The 26324-nt window shown below is 38.6% G+C and overlaps 1 protein-coding gene across 6 annotated transcripts in view; it reads left to right on the forward strand.

The window, feature by feature from the left end:
- Window positions 1–26324, forward strand: part of LOC139945211 (FERM, ARHGEF and pleckstrin domain-containing protein 1-like) — an 88258-nt gene that overhangs the window by 17068 nt on the left and 44866 nt on the right. For all 6 annotated transcript variants that reach the window (XM_071942505.1, XM_071942509.1, XM_071942507.1 and 3 more), the window contains exons 3-7: window positions 4997–5101; window positions 12037–12079; window positions 24302–24380; window positions 25436–25533; window positions 26153–26276. In XM_071942505.1, coding sequence (XP_071798606.1) covers window positions 4997–5101; window positions 12037–12079; window positions 24302–24380; window positions 25436–25533; window positions 26153–26276 — 449 coding nt within the window. The remainder of the gene's footprint in view (window positions 1–4996; window positions 5102–12036; window positions 12080–24301; window positions 24381–25435; window positions 25534–26152; window positions 26277–26324) is intronic.

Here is a 26324-nt window from a genome sequence, read left to right on the forward strand (position 1 = left end):
TCCAGTGAACGATTTCCCTTGTACATAATGCTACACAAAATGTGTCAGTTGCTAATCAAAAATCCTCATTTGCTATAGCCTTGCTCAAGGCAGTCGAATTATTCACTCCGAAAAAAAAACCGCCGCTGTATAAAAACCCACCCGTATTCACTGTGCGTAAAACCCACCCGTATTCACTGTGCGTAACATCGCATGACACGATGCCCCCGTACACTATCCGCATGCGGAGGCCGTCAGGCCGACAGCCTTGTAGGATCTGTGTTGAAGCCACTGACCTCATTACTATAATAAGCGAAGAGTTCCCACGGTCAGCTCATTACCATAATGCCCGCGAAAGACGAGACATGTTTACCTCACACACCACCACCACGGACGCATGATAGGGTCCAAAGGTCGTGATAAGGGAAGTGCGTGATTGGACGTCAAAATGAATAATTCATTTGCCTCACATCCTGTGTTGTCTGATAGGTCTGATGAACGATATACATATTCATGAGCTGCATACTAACATATCCTAGAGCACCCCCAATTTCGTCCACTATTGGAATTTTTTCAATACAACACATTAAAACGGGAAGATATAGACCCGACAAGGCTGTCGGCCTGACAGCCTCCGCATGCGGTTAGTGGTGTACGAGTGCGATGACTTGTGTGAACAGTATTCGTGCGATGTGACAGTGTGTATACGGGTGGGTCATTCGGTGTGATCGCACACACCATGCACAGGGTATACGGCGGGTGGGTTTACAGCTGCGTCTTTTCGGAGCGAATAATGCGACTGCCTTGAGCAAGGCTACATTTGCTACTCAATATCAGCCTTCAGTGTGCACAAAACAAGTTCAGTCTAAATTATTTGCTTTGCAAAATTGCTTGACAAAATCCTTCCCTGAGCTTTGTGAAATTCGGCCCTGGACATCTCACAATCTCAGGTTTCCCATGGGTTTCCCCATGGGCTGCCCAACCATCCAACGCATTATCATGGTTCCCCCAATGGTATGAATGATTATATTTTATCTCCACAGTGATCAGATAATGATAAATTAAGGATGGATCATGATCTGTGTAAACAGAAGATAATGACTTAGTGGTAGCCAGCAGACATTCATTGTAATTACCTAATCCTCACTAAACCTCCCAGCTTGACACTGCAGTATCTAGATAAATTGACCTATGATATCATCATCCATCACATGTTTACAAAAAGGGCCACCAACCCCAGACTTCTTGCATGCAGGCTGATTTGTCTTCCTCCATGTTTGACACAGCTCAACCAATGAAATAAAACATAAAATAGTAATGCTATTTAATTGAGATTGACTGTCTAATTTTGTATTAACTTTGATATGATAAAAGGGGGCACATCTCATGTTATTTTTAGCTTTCCCTTCCTTATTTCTTATCTTTGGCAAATGTCCACTTTGGAACTTGTGGCAAGGAAACAGCAAGTAGTCCACTCCAATATAAAAATAAGTAGAGGAAGAGTCAAAAAGAAGATATTGCTTATGAACACTTGTACAGACTAGGCTCGATTTCATAATTTTCTATTTTTCTATTTAATTGTTTATATTTATTTGTGCAGAGCAAATTAAATTGTATGCAAATTGGCTCTGCTTTTTGCTGTTTATATCTTCTTTTTGAGATTTGGATCTGCTTTTCAAAACAAATCCAGAGAATTTAAAAATGTCATTTTAATGATCATGTTCACAAAGTATTTTATTGATCAGTTTGTGAATTTAAAATGAAGCACTGTAACCTTTGAACACATTGTAATCATAAATTTTATGACTTATAGGTTAGAGGTTCCTAGGCAATGTGATTGTCATTTGATCAGTTTGATGAATACACTTTGATTGAGCAATAAATTAAAACCAAGGCTGATTCAGGAAAATGTTTATGGTCTACCTGGTATTACATGTAGGAAAAAAAGAAAAATAGTTTAGCGCCCACAGGCGTCCTTTCTTGAGGCTGTCTCCTTTTTTTTCTTTTCTTTTTCAGAACAAAAACATTAAAATACGTGTACATAAGAATCTCAGTTGAAAGAAGCATATTTTTTTTAAAATAGTTGTACCCAACTGTCTGAAAAAAAAAAAATGTGTCAGCCGCCCCCCCCCCCCAAACAAAAAGGCTCTCCTCCTTCATTTTTCCCAAAAGGCAGGACGCTATAACCTGTTTTGTTTTTTTCGGCTTTATCAACACTAGCAAGAAAAAAAGACAGATTTTGGCTCAGGTTTCTCTATCCATACCTGACACTTCATGGGGACAATTGAGGTGACTGCCTCCATGCCCCCTGGTCACTGCATTGGTACTTTTGAAATGCTCAACTGTAGAAATTTACAATTTCCTCGTACATGTCGTAGGGTGCCTTTTACCAAAGAGAAAATGCATCTTGCCCTTTCAAAATAGAAGCATACAGGCATGCAGGAGAACCACTTAAAGCCATTGGACCCTTGCGGTTCAGAAAAAAAAGAAAAGTTCACAGATTTACAAATAACTTACAGGGTTTACAGAAGGCAATGGTGAAAGACTTCTCTTGAAATATTATTCCATGAAATGCTTTACTTTTTGAGAAAACAGCAAAACAATATAAATTCTCGTTAACGAGAATTACGGATTTATTTTAAACACATGTCATGACACGGCGAAACGCGCGGAAACAAGGGTGGGTTTTTCCGTTGTTTTCTCCCGACTCCGATGACCGATTGAGCCTAAATTTTCACTGGTTTGTTATTTGATATAGAAGTTGTGGTACACAAAGTGTGGGCCTTGGACAACACTGTTTACCGAAAGGGTCCAATGGCTTTAATTTGACAGTCTTTATGAACATAAACAAAAAAACTGAATTGTAGTCCCTATCGAGTAGAACCTTTTTCTTTGGACCAATGTTAGATGTCTCACAGGAAACTGTAACTCCTTTCTCACTCCATTTGGTTAAATTTTTCATTTGAGGGTGATGAAAGTCACCTTTTCATTTCTCAGCCTGTGAATAATGGTCTACACCTGCTTTCAGTTATGTGTACCTTTAGGGATCTGTGTCACTGTAGAAACAAGATTGATTAGACTTCAACCATGACTGAACATTGCACATAAATAAGGTTCCCAAAAATGAGCCTTCCAGAAGTTCTCTTACAGACCAACGGAACCAAAGTTCCTTGCACTCCTTTTAGGTTATAAAATGCAAGTCTCTGAGTATTAAAACTGTTGGGACCAAGTTGATCCCAGTTGTTTTGGGTTTAGGGGTTCCCCATAGGTTTTTCAAAACAAGGGGGGGGAGAATTTTTGAACCTAAGATTTTTAAGTTTGGCTGAAGCACGTTGAACTTTAAACAAGGTCTATGGAATATTTTCCACTTAGTGTTAATCTTGGTTTGAAAAGTTGTACTGTGCAATCTTGAGCATTTTATTCCATATGTTGTTCAGTTGATTACTGTATCGATATAACCATCCCTATTTCAAGTTTTTATTATTTTTTTCTGTTATTTTACATTTAAATTGTACTATGTTTTTTTTGTTTTTTTTCAATGTATTTTAGTTTGAAGAATTTTGTACAAATATTATTTTAGAAGGTGATTTGATTTCTTTAAACAAAAATTCACTCTGCTTTCGACTTATTTTCTCATTTCCGATACGTGCAAGACTTGCACAGTCTATTCTCTGGGGAGTTTGAAAAACCTGCACTGTTAAAAATATAAATTGGATTTTAAAAAACACTGGGAAAAAAACACTTCTATATTCCCAGCAGGATATGAACTTCTGATGTGGCATTTTATTTGAGAACTTTGATCATGTAACAAAAAAACAACAATTGACCAAAACCATCCCGAAATCCAGTTTCTTGAATCCTGTGAGGTTTCTTTGTATACGTGCTGAAACATTATAAACAGTCAGATTGGATAAAAGTCAGGTTTTAAAGGCAAGGCATTCTTTGGTTTATTGGAAAACCTATAGATTGGTTTTATCCTATTACATAATAGAAACTAAAAATGTAAAAATTTCATTCATAAGGTTGGTAACGCTTTTGAGACACTGCTGAAAATCTGGAGCAGTTACACGAGTGGCCGAAGGAAAACAGATCAGTAGTTAATTTACAGTTTGAGGAAAGTATCTGACAGTTGCGTCAAGTCTTACTAAGTTTTTCTTTGATTTGAGCATACATCAAAAAGTTCAATTGTCAGTCGCCAGTTTATTTCAGAACCAACAATATTCAAATAAGAGTTTACTGATGGGGTAACAGCAACCTCGCCAAACTCCCACCATGCAAAGTTTCTAATCCTACTTGCAATTGATGTCACCCGTTAGTAGGCCTGGGCGAATTATTTGAATATCCGGTTAATGGTGAATAGGTTTTCCTATCCGTAACCACGAATGCCTTTTTTTCTTAACCGGATATCCGCAATGGGCGCGAATACCTATTTATAAACCGGATAGTTCTGTAATTACAACCAAGTAACCGGATATTCTTTAATATCCGAATATCCGCGGACGTCGGGCGACAACTGATATGAATATTTTGTCTGAATCCTTATGAAACTTCTATTAAGACAGCATAAAACAGCATAAATTAAGTATTTAAACTATGCTCACCTCCGTGAAGAGTTAAAACAATGGCATTTCTGACGTAATTTGTTCAAAGATTACAAGTTTTCCTTCACGTAGAGTCAATCACGATCAAAAGAATTAGCAAATCGCCATCTTTAAATTAGATCCGGTCATTTTTATGAATGAACCGAGTGACACTGTCTAAAACTAATATCAATCCGCCTCTAAGATCTCATTCACAAACGAACAGCGCCCTCTTAATTGTTTTTTTGTTTTTTTTAATAGCGCCCTCTACCGGCGAAAAAACTATTCGAATATCCGGTTAATTTCGGATAGTTGGCCAGCGGTATCCAAATAACAAAATTTCACTATTTGCCCAGCATTAAACTACCCGTTAGCTTACTGCTCATTCTTATTCATTAATTTTTTACCTACTGTGCCTTTTTTTCCTTCTCCTTCAGAATGGATGTCTTGGGATGGACCTGTTTAAGGAGTGCTGCAGACATCTCAACCTCCTGGAGATGGATTATTTCGGACTGGAATACTTCAACAAAACTGACAAAGTGGTAAGATTATAAATATATAAGAATACCTCTAAATATTGATTGAATTCTCCAAAAGGTGCTTAAAGGTAGAATACTTTTTGGTTGTTGTAACTGTACGGCTGTTTGTTTTTTTTAGATATGAATTTAGATATACAGTAATACTAACCTGTGAAAATGTCACTTTAAAAGGTGGTAGCACTTTTGAGATACCCACTAAAAACTGGAGTAGTTATGCCCACGCAGGAGAATTTAAAGGAAGAATACTGTAGACCATGGAATACATAACTTTCTAAACGATACATAATGTTGAAACATTTCAACAATCTACCTTAGCAAATTTAGAGCAGACTTGATTTTTGTCATTTATTTGATCATTACCAATGTACACGACCCTACCCTTAAAAGCCTCTTCAATCAACCTAGTACATGTACAAAGTACCACATTATTGTACAGCCAGTGTTAGTAGCCAGTGTTACAGCAGATCAGTGGTTAGAGGAATTCAACATTATTAATAATAGAAAAGTAGGCTACCAGATTTCACCTTTAAATCCCATCGGAAGAAATCAGTGAGACTGGCTGAAGAAATAATCAAATAGACTCGGTCCGTACTAAAAAAAAAACATTAAACAAAATATTCTATAAAGAAATCTACACTGTGCTGTTGTTGGAACCAGTGCTGTCAGGCCATCTTAGGATTATAGTATTAACAGTATTGGGCTGCAAGGCGCTTGCACGGATTCTGACTTTAAAGGCACTGCACACCTTTGGTAATAGTCAAGTAGACAGTATTCTCACTGGGTGTATCCCAACATGCTTAAATTTACAAATCTGTTGAAAATATTTGGACCCAATACATTAGAGTTGCCAACTATTTTAATCAAAATAAAAACTTATTGGATTGCATATTGTGTGCTTTAAGGTGCATAATAAAAGGCTTCGTGGTTAAAGTCTTTTGAGTGAGAAATTACTTCTTTCTCTCAAAAACTACGTTACTTCAGAGGGAGCCGTTTTCTCACAATGTTTTATACTATCAATCAGCTCTCCAGCGTTCGTTACCAAGTAAGTTTTTTTTATGCCGACAATTATTTTGAGGACAGTCAATAGTGCCAAGGTGCCTTTAACACTAAGGGGCTGCAAGTGCGAGGCGCTTTCATGGATTCTGAGCTCTAAGCTCTATTCACGGAGAGGATTGCATTCCCTGGTATGGAGTCTCATGTAAACACCCCACGGTTACCAGTCTTTATGTCAGTCTTTATGTTGAGTATCAGATGTGATTAGTGTCCCTGTCGTGACAAAAGGTTCGGTGTCAACGTCTAAGTATGGCCGCTACATGGACATCCACAATGCACAAATGAAATTGTGAACTTTTTTATACGATTTCGGGCCTGGAGTTTTGTAGGCGAAGGTCATGGCCTCGCAGGCCTTAGATTTCAACAAGGTGATCGCCTCTATGCCCCCCTGGTTATTGCCTTTGTGCCCGAAAATCCTTGAACATTATGTTAATTTTGGAAGTCAACAAAATCCATTCAGGCTAATTCTCATGAAGACATACAAAATGCATTTGTAATGTACCATCCCCACTTGGGAAAAACAGGAAATTATGCTGCTAAGAGCAGTCAGAATTGATGCTAACAAATCACACGAACAAGGAGTCGAGACATTACAATCATTTAACATGTACATCATGGCAATAGCGTCTCTAAAAGGAATGTTATTTGCGATGCGCTGAGCTTCATTGTTTTGTTCCGGCTTTTTTTCTTTTTCTTTTTTTTCTCTAGTAGAGAAACGAGAAACCCTGCGAGGCTTTAATACAAAGTAGTTTCGCTCAAAACTGTACCATGGTTCGTCCCCAAAAAATATTGGTTTAGATGTCCTTGTTGACATTATAGACACGTAGGAATTGTCTCATGGCAAAAGGGAAGACCAGCAAAGAAAACAGGGACGGAAAATTACGCACAGCGTGGAGGCTTGCAGAACATTGCCGCAGGCCGCTGCTCTTCTCCCTCAAAACACACAAGCAGTTGCATAAGTGCACAGGAGAGATGTAGCCACCATCCAGTAAATCTGCATAATTCACTGGTGGACATATAACTGACCCATATTTTACAGCAAATCAGATTTCAAAACATACGTTAGTCCGTCATGCCCTGAACCTCTTTTATTTTTCGCTCAGCTAAGTTTTGTGTCAAGGCTGTTAAAGGTGCGTGGTCTGGATTTCCTCGAAAAAAAAATAAAAATCTGTAAATGAATTTTTACAGATAATGTCATTTGAAAGTGAAAAGCATACAAAAATTAGCGTCACAGAAAATGGCTGATTGATTTGAGGTAATGTTGGGATCTTTTGACAATAATTCAATATTATTTTTATTTTTTTGCAATTTTCGATTTTACAGTTTTTTGTTGATGTGCAATACCTCAAATAAATTTGGCGCTTTATCTTTGGCTGACACACTCAGGATCGTTGTACACATGCAGCAATTCGAGCACTAGTTCTTTCAAGGTTGGACTATTGCAATAGCCTTCTCTATGGGACATCAACAAAGAACTTGCACTCGCTACAGCTCCTTCAAAATCAAGCTGCCCGTCTTATTTATAAGAAACCGAAATACACGCATACATCGCCTCTCATCCAGACCCTGCATTGGCTACCAGTTTTGCAACGGATTGAATATTCAAGAACGCAGTACTCGCATATAAATCACTCTCTAACCAAGCTCCAACTTGTCTGGGCAACCTTCTCCACACCTGCCAGTCTTTGTATAATTTAAGATCCACTTCAGCTTTTGTATTGAATGCCCCACGATCACGTACCAATGTAGGATCTAAAGCTTTTGCTGCAACTGGGCCAAAATGCTGGAATCGTCTTCCTCAATCTGTTCGTTTAGCCAATTCCCCGAGTTCCTTCAAATCCCAATTAAAAACCCACCTCTATCCTAAGTAACTCTAGATTGAATCATTGTTAATTGCATTGTTTTGTCTGTAAAGCATGTAGTTTATCTTTTGTTTGGTTGCTATAGTATTTCGTTAGCGCTTTGTATTAACTTTTGTAAAAAGCGCTATATAAGTAAGGTTATTATTATTATTATTATTAAAAAAACATTAAATATCAAATTGACAGACATTTTTGAAGTTTGAATCCAAATGTTGGTTTACAACTCAGGCCAAAAGTTATCATGATTACAAAATGTATACACTGTACACTACTTAATACAAGCCACTTAGTCCATTGCCTCTGTTGTCCCTGGTCTTTGCCTTAGTGCCCATTTAAAATGTTTCCAATGGCTTTTTCAATGGAAGTGACCTTTGCAAAATGCCCCCTCAAAGATGAAATTCCAGCGGTGCAAATCTGTCATAAATTGGTCCTTGCATCTTAAATATGAATATCAAAAATAATTTATTATAGGAATAAATGTTATTGGATTAGAGGTGCTTTGAACTGTGCCCTTGTGTTGGGCGTGGAACTAGGTTGCTGAGACGAGAGTGCTCAGTTTCATAAAAGCTGTTCATTATGTTACGGAGGTAATGGAGGCAGTGTAAACCTCAACTACATACATACGTACATGTATCAGTTTGTTTCAGGTTGATAAAGGACAAGACTTCTTGTTGAGTTTTTTTTCCTTCAAAATATCTCCTGGCCTCAAAATCACCCCTGGCACCAACCCACATCCATTGTTGTGGTGCCCTGTATTGCTGTGGTGCCCTGTATTGCTGTGGTGCCCTGTATTGCTGTGGTGCCCTGTATTGCTGTGGTGCCCTGTATTGCTGTGGTGCCCTGTATTGCTGTGGTGCCCTGTATTGCTGTGGTGCCCTTTATTGCTGTGGTGCCCTGTGCTTTTGCTGGTGGTGTTTTTTTTGGCAAAGTTCCAATTCAAATTTACTTTTTCCTCATTATGTAGTGCCCTTACCAGAGGAAGATTTGTGTACAAAGGCATGCAGCTCTGAAATCAAATTTCTGCCTCGCAGAATTTGGTGTCAGCTTGACACTTATTACTTGGTGTATAATGAGTAGGGTAGATTGCCTTCGCTCTCGATCCAAACCGGAACTTCTTCAGAGGCAATACAAGTACAAACAAATACATGTACATAGGAAAAAGAGGGGAAAGGGATTAGGATCCAGAAAAAGACAGGAAAAATATAAGAGAGAATAGCTGATAAAACGTGGGAAAAACATAATAATTTGTTTACTAACCTTTAAAGCCATTATACGCTTTCGGTAAACAGTATTGTCCAAGTCCCACACTTCGTGTATCACAACTTATATATAAAATAACAATCCTGTAGAAATTTAGGCTCAATCGGACATCGGAGTCGGGAGAAAATAACGGGAAAACCCACTCCTGTTTTCGCGCGTTTCGCCGTGTCATGACATGTGTTTATAACAAATCCGTAATTCTCGCTAACGAGAATTTTTATTGTTTTACCGTTTTCTCAAAAAGTAAAGCATTTCATGGACTAATATTTCAGGAGAAGTCTTTCACCATTACCTTCTGTAAACCCTGTAAATTATTTGTAAATCTGTGAACTTTTTTTTTCTTTTCTGTACCGAAAGGGTCCAATGGCTTTAAGGGGAAAATAATTAACACACACGTACAAATTTGTTTGTTGCTAGAGGGTTAATTATATAAACCACAAGGGAAACTGACTGGGTAAATTTTGAAATGATTTTGGGGGTTGAACAAAGAAATGACTAGAGGGGGATTCGAACCAACGACCTCCGGATTAACGTGCCGGCACTCTACCAACTGAGCTATCTAGCCCTATGTTGGCGGTGTCCCTATTTTGTCAATATCTTTGTTCGGGGGTGCCAGTCAGAAGCCATACAACCGTTAAATTTATGAATCGACAGGGCTCTAAGCTTTGTGCATTATTACATGTGGACTAGTGAACAAACTTGTGGCGACCCGAAAATGTTGTTGACTTGTTCATCTGGCGAGTGAAAAAAGAAAAGTTAAGGGAAACCCCTGTAAGTGAATCTTTGTATATTGTGTACAAAACAGGAAGCTAGATTGACTCAGTTGTCAGCTGGTCCTCACTCTATGATTGCAGGCGCAAGACTTCCTGCTGTACTGATTTAAATTTGACATTTCACTTTAAAGGGAGGTTGTATGAATTCTTCAGTGTATACGTACCTGTAGGCCTAAAAAAATAACCCCTGGCCCCCACACCCATTAGCCTTTTTGAGGTATGGCGGACACCATATAGGAGCACACTGATTGGTTCGGGTGTACACCGGAAATGGTTTTACCCAAACCATAGTGTTGTAGCATTGTGTCCGCCATATCTCAAAAAGGCTTAAAGGGCTCGAATTTTACACTGAATCACAGGCTTGAGGCCAGTGATTTTAGCTTTGGGCCAGTAAACTCAGAACTGGACAAGTCAAGTGTATTGTGTATTTTGATTATCTTGTAAAATAAATTATGGTTCTGATGAAAAATTTTCATCTACAGGCCCTGCTTGCTTTCTTGTGTTATTTTATCCTGAAATTGAGTCGTGAAACTTTAAAACAAATAACCAGAAAATGAGGTCAAATCTTATTCACATGTTTTTCAAGAGTGGTCAAAGTTAGAGTTATTCAATGTCCCTGAGACATATCTTAACGCATCTAGACCTTATCTTTCATTACATTGCAAGAGTCCCTGTGTACATGTAGGCCTAAATGCAGTGTAGAAAACTTTTTGTACACGTCATGTTGTTTGTCTGGCCTTGGAGCTTAAGATAATTAAGCGAGAGGGAATAAAACAAAAACCTCCATAATTCTCAGAAGACTTATTCGTCACAGCGCTCATAAAGCAACCGGGATGCATCATTATACAGTCTTGGATGATTCACATCTGCAGGGGACCAGTGAGTGATTGGATAACGATGGGTCGATGACGGGGTCAAGTGTAATAGGTCGCATACCACACTGGCTACAAGTTAGTGTTCTGTACAGTCCTCGGAACAGACCGTTAGTAACACCAGTATGCGTTGGGAGCTACGTGCTTAACACAGCAGGGTAGTTGTGAAGTCGACTCCAACAGACCATGTAGCATATTACATGTATTATGTACAGCTAGTTTCAAAATGGCAAGGCAAGGTATATGAGTCGGGTGCATACAACGCATAGCGTAGCAAGATGTGCGATGTTTTACACAGAGGAATGCTATGGCAAAGTCAGGTCTGATACAACAAAAGCGATTGCCTCCATGCCCCCGGGTCATTGCCTTGGTGCCCTTGAAATGATCCAGTAGATTTACAATTTCCTCATAGGGTTACCTTTACCAAGGAGAAAATGCCTTGGTGCCTTTGCCCTCTCAAAAAGGAAGTTTAGGGGGTCTACAGGCCTGCAGAATTAAACATAATGTATTTGGTTTAAGAGTGGGTGAGACAGATGAAGATTCCAATCCTACAGGGCCCAATTTCTTTAAGACTAAGCAAAAACAAACCTTTGCTAAGCAAACAATTAATAGGTTACCATCCTGAATACCACAGTTAGGTCACTCCATACACAGTGTCTGTGCCGTTCAGCATGTTCCTGACAAAATTTGAGCAGACTTTTTTGCCAAAGAGCAAAGTTTTATGTTTGAGTGTTTTTTAAAAGCGTGGCAGTTTTAAGCTTCTGGGAAAGTTTGACATTAACATTTCAAAGGGGTATCAGGCATGAGAATCTAGATTTTTCATTTCAAAATATGGGGACTCCAGGTTCAGTGTGATTTTCATAATAATAGCAAAGACAATTTGCTAAGCAGAATTATATACTTATAAAACAGCTTTATGAAATTGGGTCCAGGCTGGCTACAGTAGTTCAATGTTTGAAAGCGTCCCTTTTTAAGAAGTTGGGGCTCAAGTGAAATGACAAGCCCACTGGTCTCGCTGGCTAGTCACTGAAAACAATTAAGAATGTGTTTGAAGTTCAAGACAATGTATTTGTAACCGAGTCATTGTTTTATTAATAATTTCCCTTTTGTTTCCACAGGTTTGGTTGGATTTGGAGAAACCCATAGCAAGACAAGTTTTAGGTAAGAGAATAAACCTGTTTATGTCAGTTCCTACCAGCATGACCAGGACACAGTTTCATGGCTCTGCTTACCGCAGAATTATGCGCTTACGATCACCATTCTCTGCTTATGTGCAAGCGCCAAATTTCTGTGCTACATGTACAGTGTAACTGTGTTTACAAGGCGTAACATGCCTGCACACAAGCCAGAAATCTCCCCGCTAACCCATAACCTTTGACGTAGGCGCAGAATTCCCTTTTTCCGCAAGCGCCAATTCTTTGCTTATGGTAAGCTGAGCCATGAAATTGGGCCCAGCTCCTGTGAAATAATTCTGTGGGGGGGGGGGGGCTGGGTACTAACTATGTGTTTTTTTCATTTTATGGGCAACATTTCAACTGTTGCTTATGGTAAGCTGAGCCATGAAATTGGGCCCAGCCCCTGTGAAATAATTCTGTGGGGGGGGGGGGGGTGGTACTAACTTTGTGTTTTTTCATGTATAGGGGCAATATTTCAACTGTTGCTTACGGTAAGCTGAGCCATGAAATTGGGCCCAGCCCCTGTGAAATAATTCTGTGGGGGGGGGGGGGGTGGTACTAACTTTGTGTTTTTTCATGTATAGGGGCAATATTTCAACTGTTGCTTATGGTAAGCTGAGCCATGAAATTGGGCCCAGCTCCTGTGAAATAATTCTGTTGGGGGGGGGGTATTAACAATGTGCGTTTTCATGTATAGGGGCAACATTTCAACTGTTTGTCTACTGATAATCCTCTGAATTTGTTAGTACAATGTGTGCGTCTTTAACACGGTTATTTATTGGAAAGTCTTACATTTATTAAGTGATGTCGACAGCCAGTCTGAAAAATGAGTCTGTTAAACAAACAAAAACGATGTGCCAGAATAAGCGAGTAGAGAGGAGTGTTTTATGTGAAGAGGATCTTCGGAGGGATTAGAGGATGCGGTTGCCATGGTTGCATTCCTCCAGTGTCTAGAGCAGTTCAACTCGGACTTGATTAAAACTGCTTGGTGTCGGCATGGCAGATGGTAGAGGTCCCAGAGTATTGTAAACAACAGATGATGTTGAGACATTCCTATCTATTTGTGGATGTTTTTTTTTGTTTTTTTTTTGTTTTTTTTAAAGGCACTGAACACCTTTGGTATTTGTCAAAGACAAGGTTTCTCTCTTGGCGAATCAAAATTATACATACAATGCATAAAATAACAAATTTGTGAAAAATTTTGTCTCAACTAGTCATCGAAGTTACAAGAGACTAATGAAAGAAAAAAACACCCTTGTTACAGGCCTCAACCTTTAGCTTCAGAGGGGCAAGGCCACTTGGCCTCAAAAGCTCTAAAAAAGAAAGGGGCACCAAGGCCAACTGAAAGGGCACCAAGGCCATTTTCAAACCTTTATTTGTTGATGATTATGTTTATATACTTTCCACTGATTTCAAGATGGTGGTCAACATTCCAACCCATATTTATTTCATTGTCGCTGTTTACATGCTGTGCAACTGAAATTGAATAAAAGTTTTAAAATATTTGTTTCTGAATTATTAACAGTTTTCTTGCAGCACTCGAATTGCAAACTATTACCCCAGTAATTAACTTACCCCATTTTACCCCCTCCCCTTATTCATCGACTTAATTAAACTCCCTCCTGCTCATCTGAAAATAATTGCTCCAGAACAAAGCATTGTTGAAAAAATCATACAGAAAAAAATATTAAGAAAATTAATTCCCTGCGTGCTAATCTGAAGAAAAAAGATCAATTAGTCTCTGGCTCACCACTACCCCAACTCTGCGAGACAAACGAGCCCCACCCACCCCGCGCCAACAACCCACCAACAACCCGGAGGCTCAGCTAAATCAGATGATTTGGAAAAATATATATATATTTTTTTTTTCCTTTTTTTTTATATTTATAATGATTATGAGAATTAAAAACGAACCCCCAACCCCTTAGCACAAAATAATTGGCATAGCAAGCATTTAGCTAAAGTTGTAAGTTGTATTGTGCATGCCGGCGCTTATGCCACGCTAGACTGCGCTAAATAAATACTATAAAAATGTAAACAAACGCACCTAATTAAAAAATGCTTCTAAAGTTGGCACTTTGCTGCCACTCCAGCCCTTTCACCTTCCTGCTTATTTTTGCATCTTTTGTGGGATGGCATGCTGATTCATCAATAATGAACTTGATGGAGTATGATGATTTCCAAAATTAGGGCTCTGCCGTTACCTCCATATAATCCGATATTGACGTTTTACAATTCCATGCTTGTTGTGTGTACACAAACACATGTGTTTAGCAATGAAAACAAAGTCGCAAGGCAGGCAGATCACTGGTAGTGGTGGGTCACAAACATTAATCCAGTACAAGCCTTGGACACCAGCGAAATAGCCAGGGGGAAAACATAGACTGTATCCAGCGTACAGATCTCAATAGACAAAATCCGTGCGAAAATGCGTAATTTAGTGTAGGGACTTGTAGCGAGTTTATACGCTGGAGTAGTCTGGTGCTGCGTTTTTAGTAGCAAACAGCTCAACTACGTTTGATATGGTTACCATGCCATGTTCTCGACACATTTTTTGTTGCACAGAATCAGCATTGTGAAAACTAGTGTGCGGGATCGTACGTTCCGAATTTTAACCTCCATATAAATTAAATGGGTCACAATGTTAACATTAAATAACATTTTCGAATAAATAATGTTATGGAATCAATGGAAAAGGGCACGACGGCCAAGTGGCCGTAAGGTACGTGATTTTTAAAAGGGCTTCACGGCAATTTGCTGGGGCATCGCGGCAATGGCCGCTGGTGGCCGCTGTAGAGGTCGAGGCCTGTTGTTACACAAATTTGTGTGCTTTCAGATGCCTAAAAGATGCCTAATAAAAGACTTCAGGCCCGAAGTCTTTTAATATTGAGTGAGAAATTGCTTCTTCTCAAAAAACTACATTTCTTCAGAGGGAGCAGTTTCTCACAATGTGTTATACTACCAACAGCTCTTCCTTTAAGTTGTTATGCTAACAAGTTGGAGTAACTACCAATAGTGTCCAGTGCCTTTAACGTGTTTAAGGTACTTTATATAATTTTGAGTATGATTTCAGACATTTTAGTCAGCAATGACTGTCTTCCCTAATTATATCATTGTGCAATTTTGTATTATTTTTTGTCTCTTTCGAAAAAGCCCATTATATATTTGTATAATTTTTTTGTCATGTTCGAACATGAAGATAAAACCATACCGAACACCCCAGACTGCATAGTGGGCTTTTAAAGCCATTGGACACTTTCGGTAAACAGTATTGTCCAAAGTTGCACACTTCGTGTATCACAACTTATATATAAAATAACAAACCTGTGAAAATTTAGGCTCAATCGGTCATCGAAGTCGGGAGTAAATAACGGGAACCCCCACTCTTGTTTCCGCACATTTAGCCGTGTCATGACATGTGTAAATAAAATAAATCCGTAATTCTCGCTAACGAGAATTTATATTGTTTTAATGTTTTCTCAAAAGTAAAGCATTTCATGGAACAATATTTCAAGAGAAGTCTATCACCATAAACCCTGTAAATTATTTGTAAATCTGTGAATTTTTTTATTTTTTTTTCTGTACCGAAAGGGTATAATGGCTTTAAAACTAAAGATACAATGAATGTAAGCAAGCTTTCTCACTCGCAAGCTTTCGTGCTTTGCGCTCATATACATTGTACGTAGTTCAGGTTTTTTTTCAACAGCCTATCACATTAAATTCTGGGAAGTAAACATCCCTGTAGTCTTTTAGGCGCTCATCATCAGTTTAATCAAACACAATTACACTCTCAATCAGCAAAACTTCATCCCCATTTACTGAGTACACATTGGTGAGAGGCAAATCCGGATAGTTGCACCAGAGCATCTTGCTCAAGGATGCAGTATGTACGTAAAGTGCCACTGTCAAAGCCAGCCTGGTTTGGGGTTTAAAGTTTAAACCCACTGTCTGGCAGCTTACATGTATTTTTATAAGAACGCTGCGCTTTGGCTGTCGGAATGTGACTGTACACATTGACAATTTACACTGGACTGATGGCCCTAGGCCAGTCATTTAAGTGTTGATACTCTATGATAAAGCCATTTAAAATTGTTTTTCAACAAATTTGTGGGTATGTCTCAAGAAATACAGATTAAAAAAAACTGAAATTTGGTTTTCAATTTTATAAAAACAGATTAACAATTTCCAACGGTCTTTCTAGATAGTACAGTGTACGTGTATAGTTTGTGCTGAGTGTCCATTGTTTTTACAGTACATGTAGGTCAACCCCATCAGGCTGTTGAGAAGATGGCAAAAATGTATGGAAGCCAGGAAAAGCCCTTGAAAACACCGAAGATGCAAATGTTGGCAGATCTGCCCATACACCACTGTATCGAATGATATTATTAATCTGACACACAAGGGAGACTTAGGAGTTGGGTTCCACCACTTGGCAATTCCGTCTGAGTCACTCCCTGTTCAGGAGGCGCATTCCCTGGCACTGGCAGCAAGAAGAAGTTTGTAATTGGCAATGATAATATGATCATCTTGTCTGTTGGGGGGAGAAACTCCGGGACTCCCCAACGCACATGATGTCCCTGGCAGCATGGGGTTGGAAGCCACCAATTAGGAGCTCTGCTGGGGTGACCACCGACCACGTTTATTTAAGGGTAACACGCTTTACTGCAATAACGCTCAAAGTGAAGTGCATTGGAATGGAGCAAATATTGAAATGTTTTAAATTCCTGGAAACGATAGTGAAACTCTGTTTAAAGTGGACGTATAGTCCCACTCTATACTTTGAAAGGGTAATATTTATTTAAGTTGTAGGCCTACATTGTAGCACATACAATCCAAACTGTACTTTCTGTGAATTATGAAGTTACTTACATGGAAATGCAAGGAGGCCTTCAAAACTTCCCCATTGACTTCAAGATTTTCCAACGTTTGGTAAAATTCCAGACCTGTCAATGCCTGTAGGCCTATTAGTTAACATCTACATGTAGGTGTATGTACATGTAGGTGTATACCGATACAGTTTGACTACCAAAATGCCATGCCATCATGCCTGGGATTTCATCTTTTGAGAGGGCAAGGACGTTTGCATATTTGCAGAGGGCACATTCTTCTGTTTGTTTTATTTTTATTTTTTTTATATTTAAAAGTCAGTGGGGAACTTCTGAAGGTTCATTACACCAAGGCCAAGACCAGAGCAAAACTTCATCAAGTTGCTAAAAGCAGAAAATAATGCGGAACAATTGTCTGCTAAGCACAAATGAGCAGGATACCAGTCGGAAGTTACACATGGGGCATGTTAGTTTAGCTGGTAGCCTTTTTCTGGTAAGCATACTTGTGTTATGCTTAGCTACTTTTTGTGTTTAAATAAGCAAAGTAAGCAGCTCTGTGAAATAAGACCCAGGGTACTTATAACAAAGGTCATGGCCTTCTTGGCGTCTCTGAAATTGCAGGGATGGACACATGCTGGACCATAAGCATGGGGACTTCACAAGGTACATGTAGTCAGCTTGTGAAGTCAGTAACAATAGTTTATAGATGGTAGGCCTGGGCGAATTATTTGAATATCTGGTTAATGGCGAATAGGTTTTCCTATCCGTAACCGCGAATGCCTTTTTCTTCTTAACCGGATATCCGCATAGGGCGCGAATAGCTATTTATAAACCGGATAGTTCTGTAATTACAACCAAGTAAGCGGATATTCTTTAATATCCGAATATCCGCGGACGTCGGGCGACAACTGATATGAATGTTTTGTCTGAATCCTTATGAAACTTCTTTTAAAGACAGCATAAAACAGCATAAATTAAATATTGAACTATGCTCACCTCCGTGAAGAGTTAAAACAATGACATTTATGACGTAATTTGTTTAAAGATTACAAAAGTTTTCCTTCACGTAGAGTCATCACGATCAAAAGAAAAAGCAAATCGCCATCTTTAAATTAGATCTGGTCATTTTTATGAATGAACCGAGTGATAGCGCCCTCTAGCGGCGAAAAAACTATTCGAATATCCGGTTAATTTCGGATAGTTGGCCAGCGGTATCCGAATAACAAAATTTCACTATTCGCCCAGCACTAATAGATGGCTTCTTTATATAGCATGCATATCCGTCACTCAGTGGACATTCCTAGCGCTATAATGTACAGTAGTTCCAAAGTCATTGCAAGGGGTTGCTCACAGCAAAGCCATTAAACTATGCCCTGATTATTAAAACTGGGTGGGAGGGGGGATTCAGACTCATTCTTTAACGACTTAAGCTGTTTTTCTTTTCTGAATCATCATTTTCACTTCCGCTTTGCTAAGGCTCTGTAGAGGTGAATGATTCAGGCATTACGCATGGTGTTTGTGGTCCAAAACAGGGAGCTGGGAATAAAAATAGATTCCTGCAGATTTTATCGCCGTTGGCTTTAAGCGGAAGGGCTTAACATTGGTCTTTGAAGATAAGATTAACACTAACTAAATGCAATTGCTCAGTTTGTTTCTTTTTGTTTTTCTCTTTAAAGGCAGATAGACACTATTTGTAATTGTCAAAGACTAGTCTTCACAGTTGGTGTATCTCAACATACATGTATGCATAAAATAACATGAAAATTTGAGCTCAATTGGTCGTCGATGAAAGGAAAAAACACCCCTGTCGTATCATGGTCACACGAAGTTGTGTGCATTTAGATGCTTGATTTCGAGACCTCAAATTCTAAATCTGAGGTCTCGAAATCAAATTCGTGGAAAATTGAACTTTCTCAAAATCTACGTCACTTCAGAGGGAGCATACTATCAACCTCTCCCCATTACTTGTAATCAAGAAAGGTTTTTTGCTAACAATTATTTTGAGTAAATACCAATAGTGTCCACTGCCTTTAAAGAAATAACACATTGGTTACTTAAATGTAAATTTTCATGTACATGTAGCTTACAGTGCTAGTCAAAGTTTTCCAGAACTGTATGGAACAATTTCAACATAATAGTAAGGGCGCCACTCCAATTAATCGCTTCTGAATAAATGCTCTTTACCAAGTAAGTTTCAAAGAGAACCAATAGCAATGGGCCCCTATTGTAGGCCTATATATGTCCCCTTTAACGAGAGATAACAGTAATTGCAATCAGCACGATTCACAGATGTACATTTGTACGTACACGTAATAGATGTAGCTTTAACATCAGAACTTGGCATCTGCCATTACAAAGTACACTCAATTTACCAGAGGTCAATTTATTTTAAGAAATAAGATATCTTGAAAAACAATGTAAGCGCTGAGTGATTGCGGTTGCATTTTGCAATGGGTAGTACAGTAGTACAGAATGAAACCTTGCATACTTCTCTTTCCCTGTGGCCAGTACTGCTTATATCACAGTGTGTGAACAGACATGATTAAAGGAGCTGGACACTATTGGTAATTGCTGAAAATAATTGTTAGCATAAAAACCTACTTGGTAACAAGCAATGTAAAGCTTTTGATGGTAGAGAACATTGTTAGAAATGGCTCCCTCTGACGTAATGCAGTTTTTGAGAAAAAAAGTAATTTCTCAGTCAAATATTTTGATGTGACATAAAATTTGGCTGGTAACCTTATTCTGGTATTAAAGCATCATGTTGTTGTGCTTACAGAAGCTACTTTTGTGCTTAAAAGCAACTCATTCAAATTTGACCCTTAAACAAAACTCTTTGGGGTGGGGGAACCATGCACAGGTCTTGAGTTCAAATCCCACGGAGTGATTTGCCTGTGAATTTTTTTTCCACAGAACTTTGAGAAAGTACTGAGTAAAAGTACTCATTAGTATACATGTACACATGTGGTAATGGTGAACACTACATTGTTTACCTCGATGCAAACACAACATGAAGAAAAAAAAAACCCCAAAAACATGATGTTCCGGCTATGGATTATTCTTTTTCGTCGACATACATGTAACCCCTCTAGATTTTCTGCTTGAAAAATGTATCCACCTTTTGAAATGAAATTGTCAAAGTTCATCAGTAGTTTTATTATATTTAAATCTACATTCATAAATACCACTGTTTCGCTATACCTATTGGTGGAGAGCGCGTCACGGTCGATAATGATCAGCTGGAGCTGTTTATAACCGGTTGCTTTTGGATATGTTTAGATGTATACATGTACTACTACGTGCACGAATGCATACATGTATCCCAAAAACTGTCTCAGTCATAAAAATAAAACACACGTACAGAGCCCAAGGCAACGGAAAAGGTTTTACAGAGTTTCATACTTATTACGCATTTTAACCAAAAAGGCATTTATAACTGGGAACAAAAAAGGTAGTGACTCGTTCTTAAACTGCCGTTTAAAACCTTGCAGGGTCGCAGCCGTGCAATGAAGGCCCTCGCTTTCCGCTCGAGTCTTTATCGCACGACCACGACCCTGCCGGTTTTAAACAGCAGTTAAAGAACTCTTCGGTTTTAAACAGCAGTTAAAGAACTCGTTGCTACCCTTTTATTCCCTTTTTTATAGGCCTAAAGGATTCAAATTGAATGTTCCAAAAACTACGGGTATACTTTGCCCTTAAAGTGCAAGAAGGCCTGTGTATAAACACATAATATGCTCCCTTTAAAGTTTGAGCTTCAGCGGTGCGCTGCCGGCATGCCTGAGGTTTATGCATGAATGCCGTCACAGACGTACTGTATGTGTTGGCAAGAAAGGAAATTGCGAACTATTAAAATACTTGGAATGATGAAGGGGATTGGGAGGTTGTATGGGTTGAACATGTGTGATGGTGTGTCACTCGTTTAGGATAACATGCTGGGTAGCCATCTTGGAAATGTAGACATATTTAAAGGGCAGGTACGTACAGTTAAAGATGCAATGTAAGATTTTTGGCCGATTTGACCCACAAATTTTGATTTAAAATTCAATATGTATTTTGATGGGGGGTCGAGAAAGTTACAAGCTTTCATTTGAGCCATTGCTCAAAAAAGTCCGCCAATTTTTAGTAGCAGTGAAATAAAGTGCTCAAAAGTTTTTGTCGGGATGCCGACAATATACATGTATCACGTCACCAATTCTTATGTGTTTTATAAGACTGTTTAAATTTTTGTCATGGTCCCTGACCATTAAAAGTAAAAGTTAAACTTTTTTTCATTAGAGCGGGTGATACTCTTTGAAATACCATTCACTCAAAAAAATATATTTTTTAATGTTTGCGGCCAAAAATCTGACATACAATATAGCATCTTTAAAGTCACTGTAAGAGATTAGGACTAGTCTTATCTGAAGTTAAAACTTACACTTAATACCTATCTTAGCATTGCCTAAGACTCAGGTCCTAAGTTAGGAATAGTTTTGTGAAATCAACTAGGGTAGGTTTGGTACGTAAGTGTCAAAGACCATCAAACGCTGCCGTACATGTAGGCTTCTTACCAATAGGTTTTTATTACCGTTAAAGGCAGTGCACACTATTGGTAATTACTCAAAATAAACAAAACCTTTCATGGTGACGAGTAATGGGGAGAGGTTGATGGTACAAAACATCGTGAGAAACGGCTCCCTCTGAAGTGAAGTAGTTTTCGAGAAAGAAGTAATGTTCCACGAATTTGATTTCGAGACCTCAGATTTAGAGACCTCGAAATCAACCATCTAAATGCACACAACTTCGTGTGGAAGGGTGGTTTTTTCTTTCATTATTATTTTTGCAAGTTCGATGACCGATTGAGCTCAAACTTTCACAGGTTTGTTATTTTATGCATAGGCTATGTGTTGAGATACACCAACTGTGAAGGCTAGTCTTTGACAATTACCAATAGTGTCCACTGCCTTTAAAGGTTGAGGACACTACATGTATACTTAAAAAATACATGTATTAGCATAAAACCTTACTTGGTAACAGGTAATGGGGAGAGGTTGATATAATATAGCATGTATAATATACAACATTGTGAGAAACAGCTCCCTCTGAGGTGACGTAGTTTTCGAGAAAGAAGTAATTTTCCATGAATTTGATTTGAGAACCACATAATTAGATTTTGAGGTCTTGAAATCAAGCATCTGAAAGCACACAACTTTGTGTGACAAGGGTGTTTTTTTTTGTTTTCATTATTATCTCGCAACTTTGATGACCAATTGAGCTCAAAGTTTCACAGGTTTGTTATTTTATGCACAAGTGAGAAGGCGGGCCAGGTTTGACAACTACATACCAATAGTGACCAGTGTCTTTAATTTGACAGTTAGGCTTACCTTCTCTTTATTAAAAATTTTTCTCAGGATAGCATCAATACGGTCTCTTACAAAGTCTTAGAGTTTACATCTGGAAATGTACACACTGTGTCCGAGTGGTTCAACAGATACATGTAGTTCACCCACAGCTACAATGTACAATGTATGTTATATTTTACATAGGCCTACATGACGTGTGTAGGGCAGTACAATGTACAGGTTATGTACGTATGCATGTACACACACACACACATAATGTTGTCGGCACAGACGGTTTGACAGCTTTACATTTAATCCTATTCAAATGACAATTGTTGAAATGACAAATGACATTGCCGAAACCTTTTGACATGGAGGTATTATACACTGTGCGCTCAAATGCAGTGCAAGCAGACTGTTGTGCAGTAATGTAGTGAAATGAAAAGTTATGGTGGGAAGCTGGCGATCAGCAAGTAAACAGTCCAAGTCCCACACTTCGTGTATCACAACTTATATATAAAATAACAAACCTGTGAAAATTTAGGCTCAACCAGTCATCGGAGTCGGGAGAAAATAACGGGAAAACTTACTCCTGTTTTCGCGCGTTTCGCCGTGTCATGACATGTGTTTATAACAAATCCGTAATTCTCGTTAACGAGAATTTATATTGTTTTACCGTTTTCTCAAAAAGTAAAGCATTTCATGGACTAATATTTCAAGAGAAGTCTTTCACCATTACCTTCTGTAAACCCTGTAAATTATTTTTTTCTGTACCGAAAGGGTCCAATGGCTTTAAATTGTCTAGGAAAAATATCTTTTGATCTTTCTTGAAACAATGTTGTTTAGTACATTTATAATGTATGCGGTTGTACATTTAACATGTTTTATAATGCAACATATTATTCTTGAGTACTAGAATGCAGTTCCCCAAATAGTTTAAAGTTCCCCATAATAACAGTTCCCCCAAGTTTGCCCCCCAAGTTTATCCAAATATTGTTGGTTTTTTCCTCCCGAAGGACTTAAACAAACACAGCCAAAAACTGTAATACATGCGGTACAATGTAGATGGCTTAAATACAGTATGTTTGTGTCCAAAACTGGCCAGTGAATTTTTACAGTATTGACCGAACATTGTAAAGACAGAAAATAGTTAATGTCCTGTCGTTTGGACCCTACGTTAGCATAGACTTTCTCGAAGGCTAAATGACAACACAACAGGCATTGTAAAGTCATTGCCTAATATCGGCAGCTTCTAATTCCCATCAGCTGAAACCTTGACATTAAACGATGTGAAAAATAAGACAAATTATCCTCCTCAAATCAATAGAAATTCATTTAAGTGGAACTTTATAGGGGTCTGCAAATGCTTGCCATCAACTCGATCAATTGAATTGCATTGTCCAAATCGTCACCTTCCATGTATTTTTGTGTGTGAGGGATGGAGGGCATCTATTTATCTGCAACCCTCGCCCCCTCCCTGCTATGAGTGGGTATTTGGGCAAGAATTGCCTAGGGCACTTTCATTTGAAAATGTTTTACTGCTCACCCCTTTTCCTCTAGTGTTGTTGTTGTTGCATGCAGGGGTGGTAGGCCTATATAATTTTGAGTGGGCAAGGCTATTTTCACTTTGCATATGGCACTAGCCATTGGAAAATGTTTTACTGCTCCCCCAACGCCCCCCCCCCCCCCCCCCCTCTAGTGTTGTTGTTGTTGCATGCAGGCCTGGTATATATAAATTTGAGTGGGCAAGGCCATTTTCACTTTGCATAGGGCACTAGCCATTGGAAAATGTTTTACTGTTTGCCCCTCCCACTCTGTTGTTGTTGTTGCAGGCCTAGAATTTCATCTTTGAGTGGACTAGGCAATTTTGACTTTTGCAAATGGCACATCTGTTGGGAAACTTGAAAGGGTACAGAGGGCAATTTTTTTTTTTTTTTTTTTGCTTCACATTGTGTATGTTAGCCCAATATTATAATTGTTGTTCTTTTTCAGCATATTTTGTGCTGATTCACTAATTGCTGTTTTAAGTTTGTGTTTATTTATTTTTTTTTTTTTATACAGCTCCTAAGAAGACACTCTTCCATTTCACCGTCAAGTTTTATCTTGCTGATCCAGGCCAGCTTCATGACGAATTCACAAAGTAAGTTACACTCTTTACACGTTTCTTTATTTATGTTATGTATTTGGCTGTTCTGGTTGTGATAGTTTTAATCACTATACCAGCCAAGAACCCCACGGAGAGAAGTCAAGGAAGAAAGGTTCAGTGTTAGATTGTTTTGGGGAAACCCAAGAGAAGTAGTCCAGTAGAAGTTTACATAGTCGGATTTAAAAAAAAACATATTATCCACATAGTGCCCCAATGGGATTCGAACTGGGGCCCTAGAGGTTGAAGGCGTCGAAAGAGACCAAGCTTTCCACAGTCATAATTCTTCCCTGATTTTGCAGAAAGTTCCCTGAAAAAAAAACTTATTTAAAAGAACTTTCCATGTTCTTGTGAAAAAAGTTGCAATCACCCTGATTGTGGAAAGTCGTCCCCAATTACAACATCTGTTGAATGTACTTTGTATACTACCTGATTGCAAGATGCAAATGTTGCCAGTTCTGCCTCTGATGATTTCACTTTGACTTTGATAGTGGCGTGTCATGGTCTAGCAAATAAGATCACTTGACTCAAGCTCTGTTTCTGATGAGCAAAGTGTGGGTTTTAGTGCCAGTTTTGACGTATTGCCATGATTGCTTCCTACATGTACGTCAAAAAGGGACGTAAAGCCATTGGTCTCGTGTGTTGCGTAAAGCGTGCAAAAAAAACCAAGTGCACTTATCGAAAAGAGAAGGGGTTTGCCCCGGTTTTCCTGGTTTGATTGGCAGCATATTGCGCCACAACACTCAAAAAGTAGATCCACATGTCCATGAACACGTACCTCAGGATAAATTATTAACATCAATAGAGCGCTATGAGAGTCACTGAATGATGGATTCGAACCCTATAAGAAGCCACTATTATAATTATTATTAACAGTTTTTGAGATCGACCTTTAGAGTTCCGAGACCAAAATTATGACCTGTCTCCAGACCAATTGAAAGGCCACTTCCCTTTGTAGAAATTTTTAAGTCCCTTTTGTGTGATCACTACCGAATATGCGCTCAATAAACTTTCAGTATTTAAACAAGCTTTCTTGATGGATTCATTTTCAGGTATCTGTACGCTCTTCAAATCAAGAAGGATTTGTCAAATGGAAGGTTGCCATGCTCGGAGAATACAGCTGCACTTATGGCATCCTATATGCTGCAAGGTAAGCAGAAAACCATTTGTACTTCACTGTAAATTGTACATTTGTTATTATTATTATTTTATTAGGCATTACATGTACAATGAAACATACAAAGGAAATTACACGGTTTACAAAGTCAAGGACAGCCTAAAAAGCTGTTCACACACAGCTTATTTCCATTCCATCGCGGAATGATCCGCTTCGTGTCGGCCTGTGACTAGACAAATCTGACAGGTATTGTGTTTTTCAACTGAGAACTTGCACCTCACTATGTAATAATAGGCACAAATTATAATCAAATTTTGGCTTTGAGGCTATCAATTACCTGTTGAGTAATGCAGTATACATGGTATACTCATGTCATATTAAAGACAGAATGAGGTAAAATATCCCTTACACTGCACATGCCTTAGTGGTTGTACTTACTCAAATAAAAAACAGTTAAACGTGCTAAATGCAACAAAATTTTTTCTAATTTAATTTTTCTGGTCTTGCATGTCTTGTAAAAAAAAATTATGTTCCTTTAGATATCTTTAGCTACATACATACCAGCCCTGTGATCTTGAGGATTTTCCATCCAAACTTAAGCCCTGACTCTAATGGCAGTCATTGACTGTATTTGTCTGTTTTATCCAACCAGCTGAAGTGGGTGACTTTAGCAGCCCAGAGCACGACGATGGACGTTACATCACAGCGTTTAGATTTGTTCCCAATCAAACCAGAGCCATGGAGAGTAAAATACAGGAGTACCACAAGAATCATATGTAAGTACAACTTTCTCTTGCCTGCTGTACTTAATACCTTGGTCTCAC

This window comes from Asterias amurensis, chromosome 12 (assembly GCF_032118995.1).
Source record: "Asterias amurensis chromosome 12, ASM3211899v1".
Lineage (NCBI taxonomy): Eukaryota > Metazoa > Echinodermata > Asteroidea > Forcipulatida > Asteriidae > Asterias > Asterias amurensis.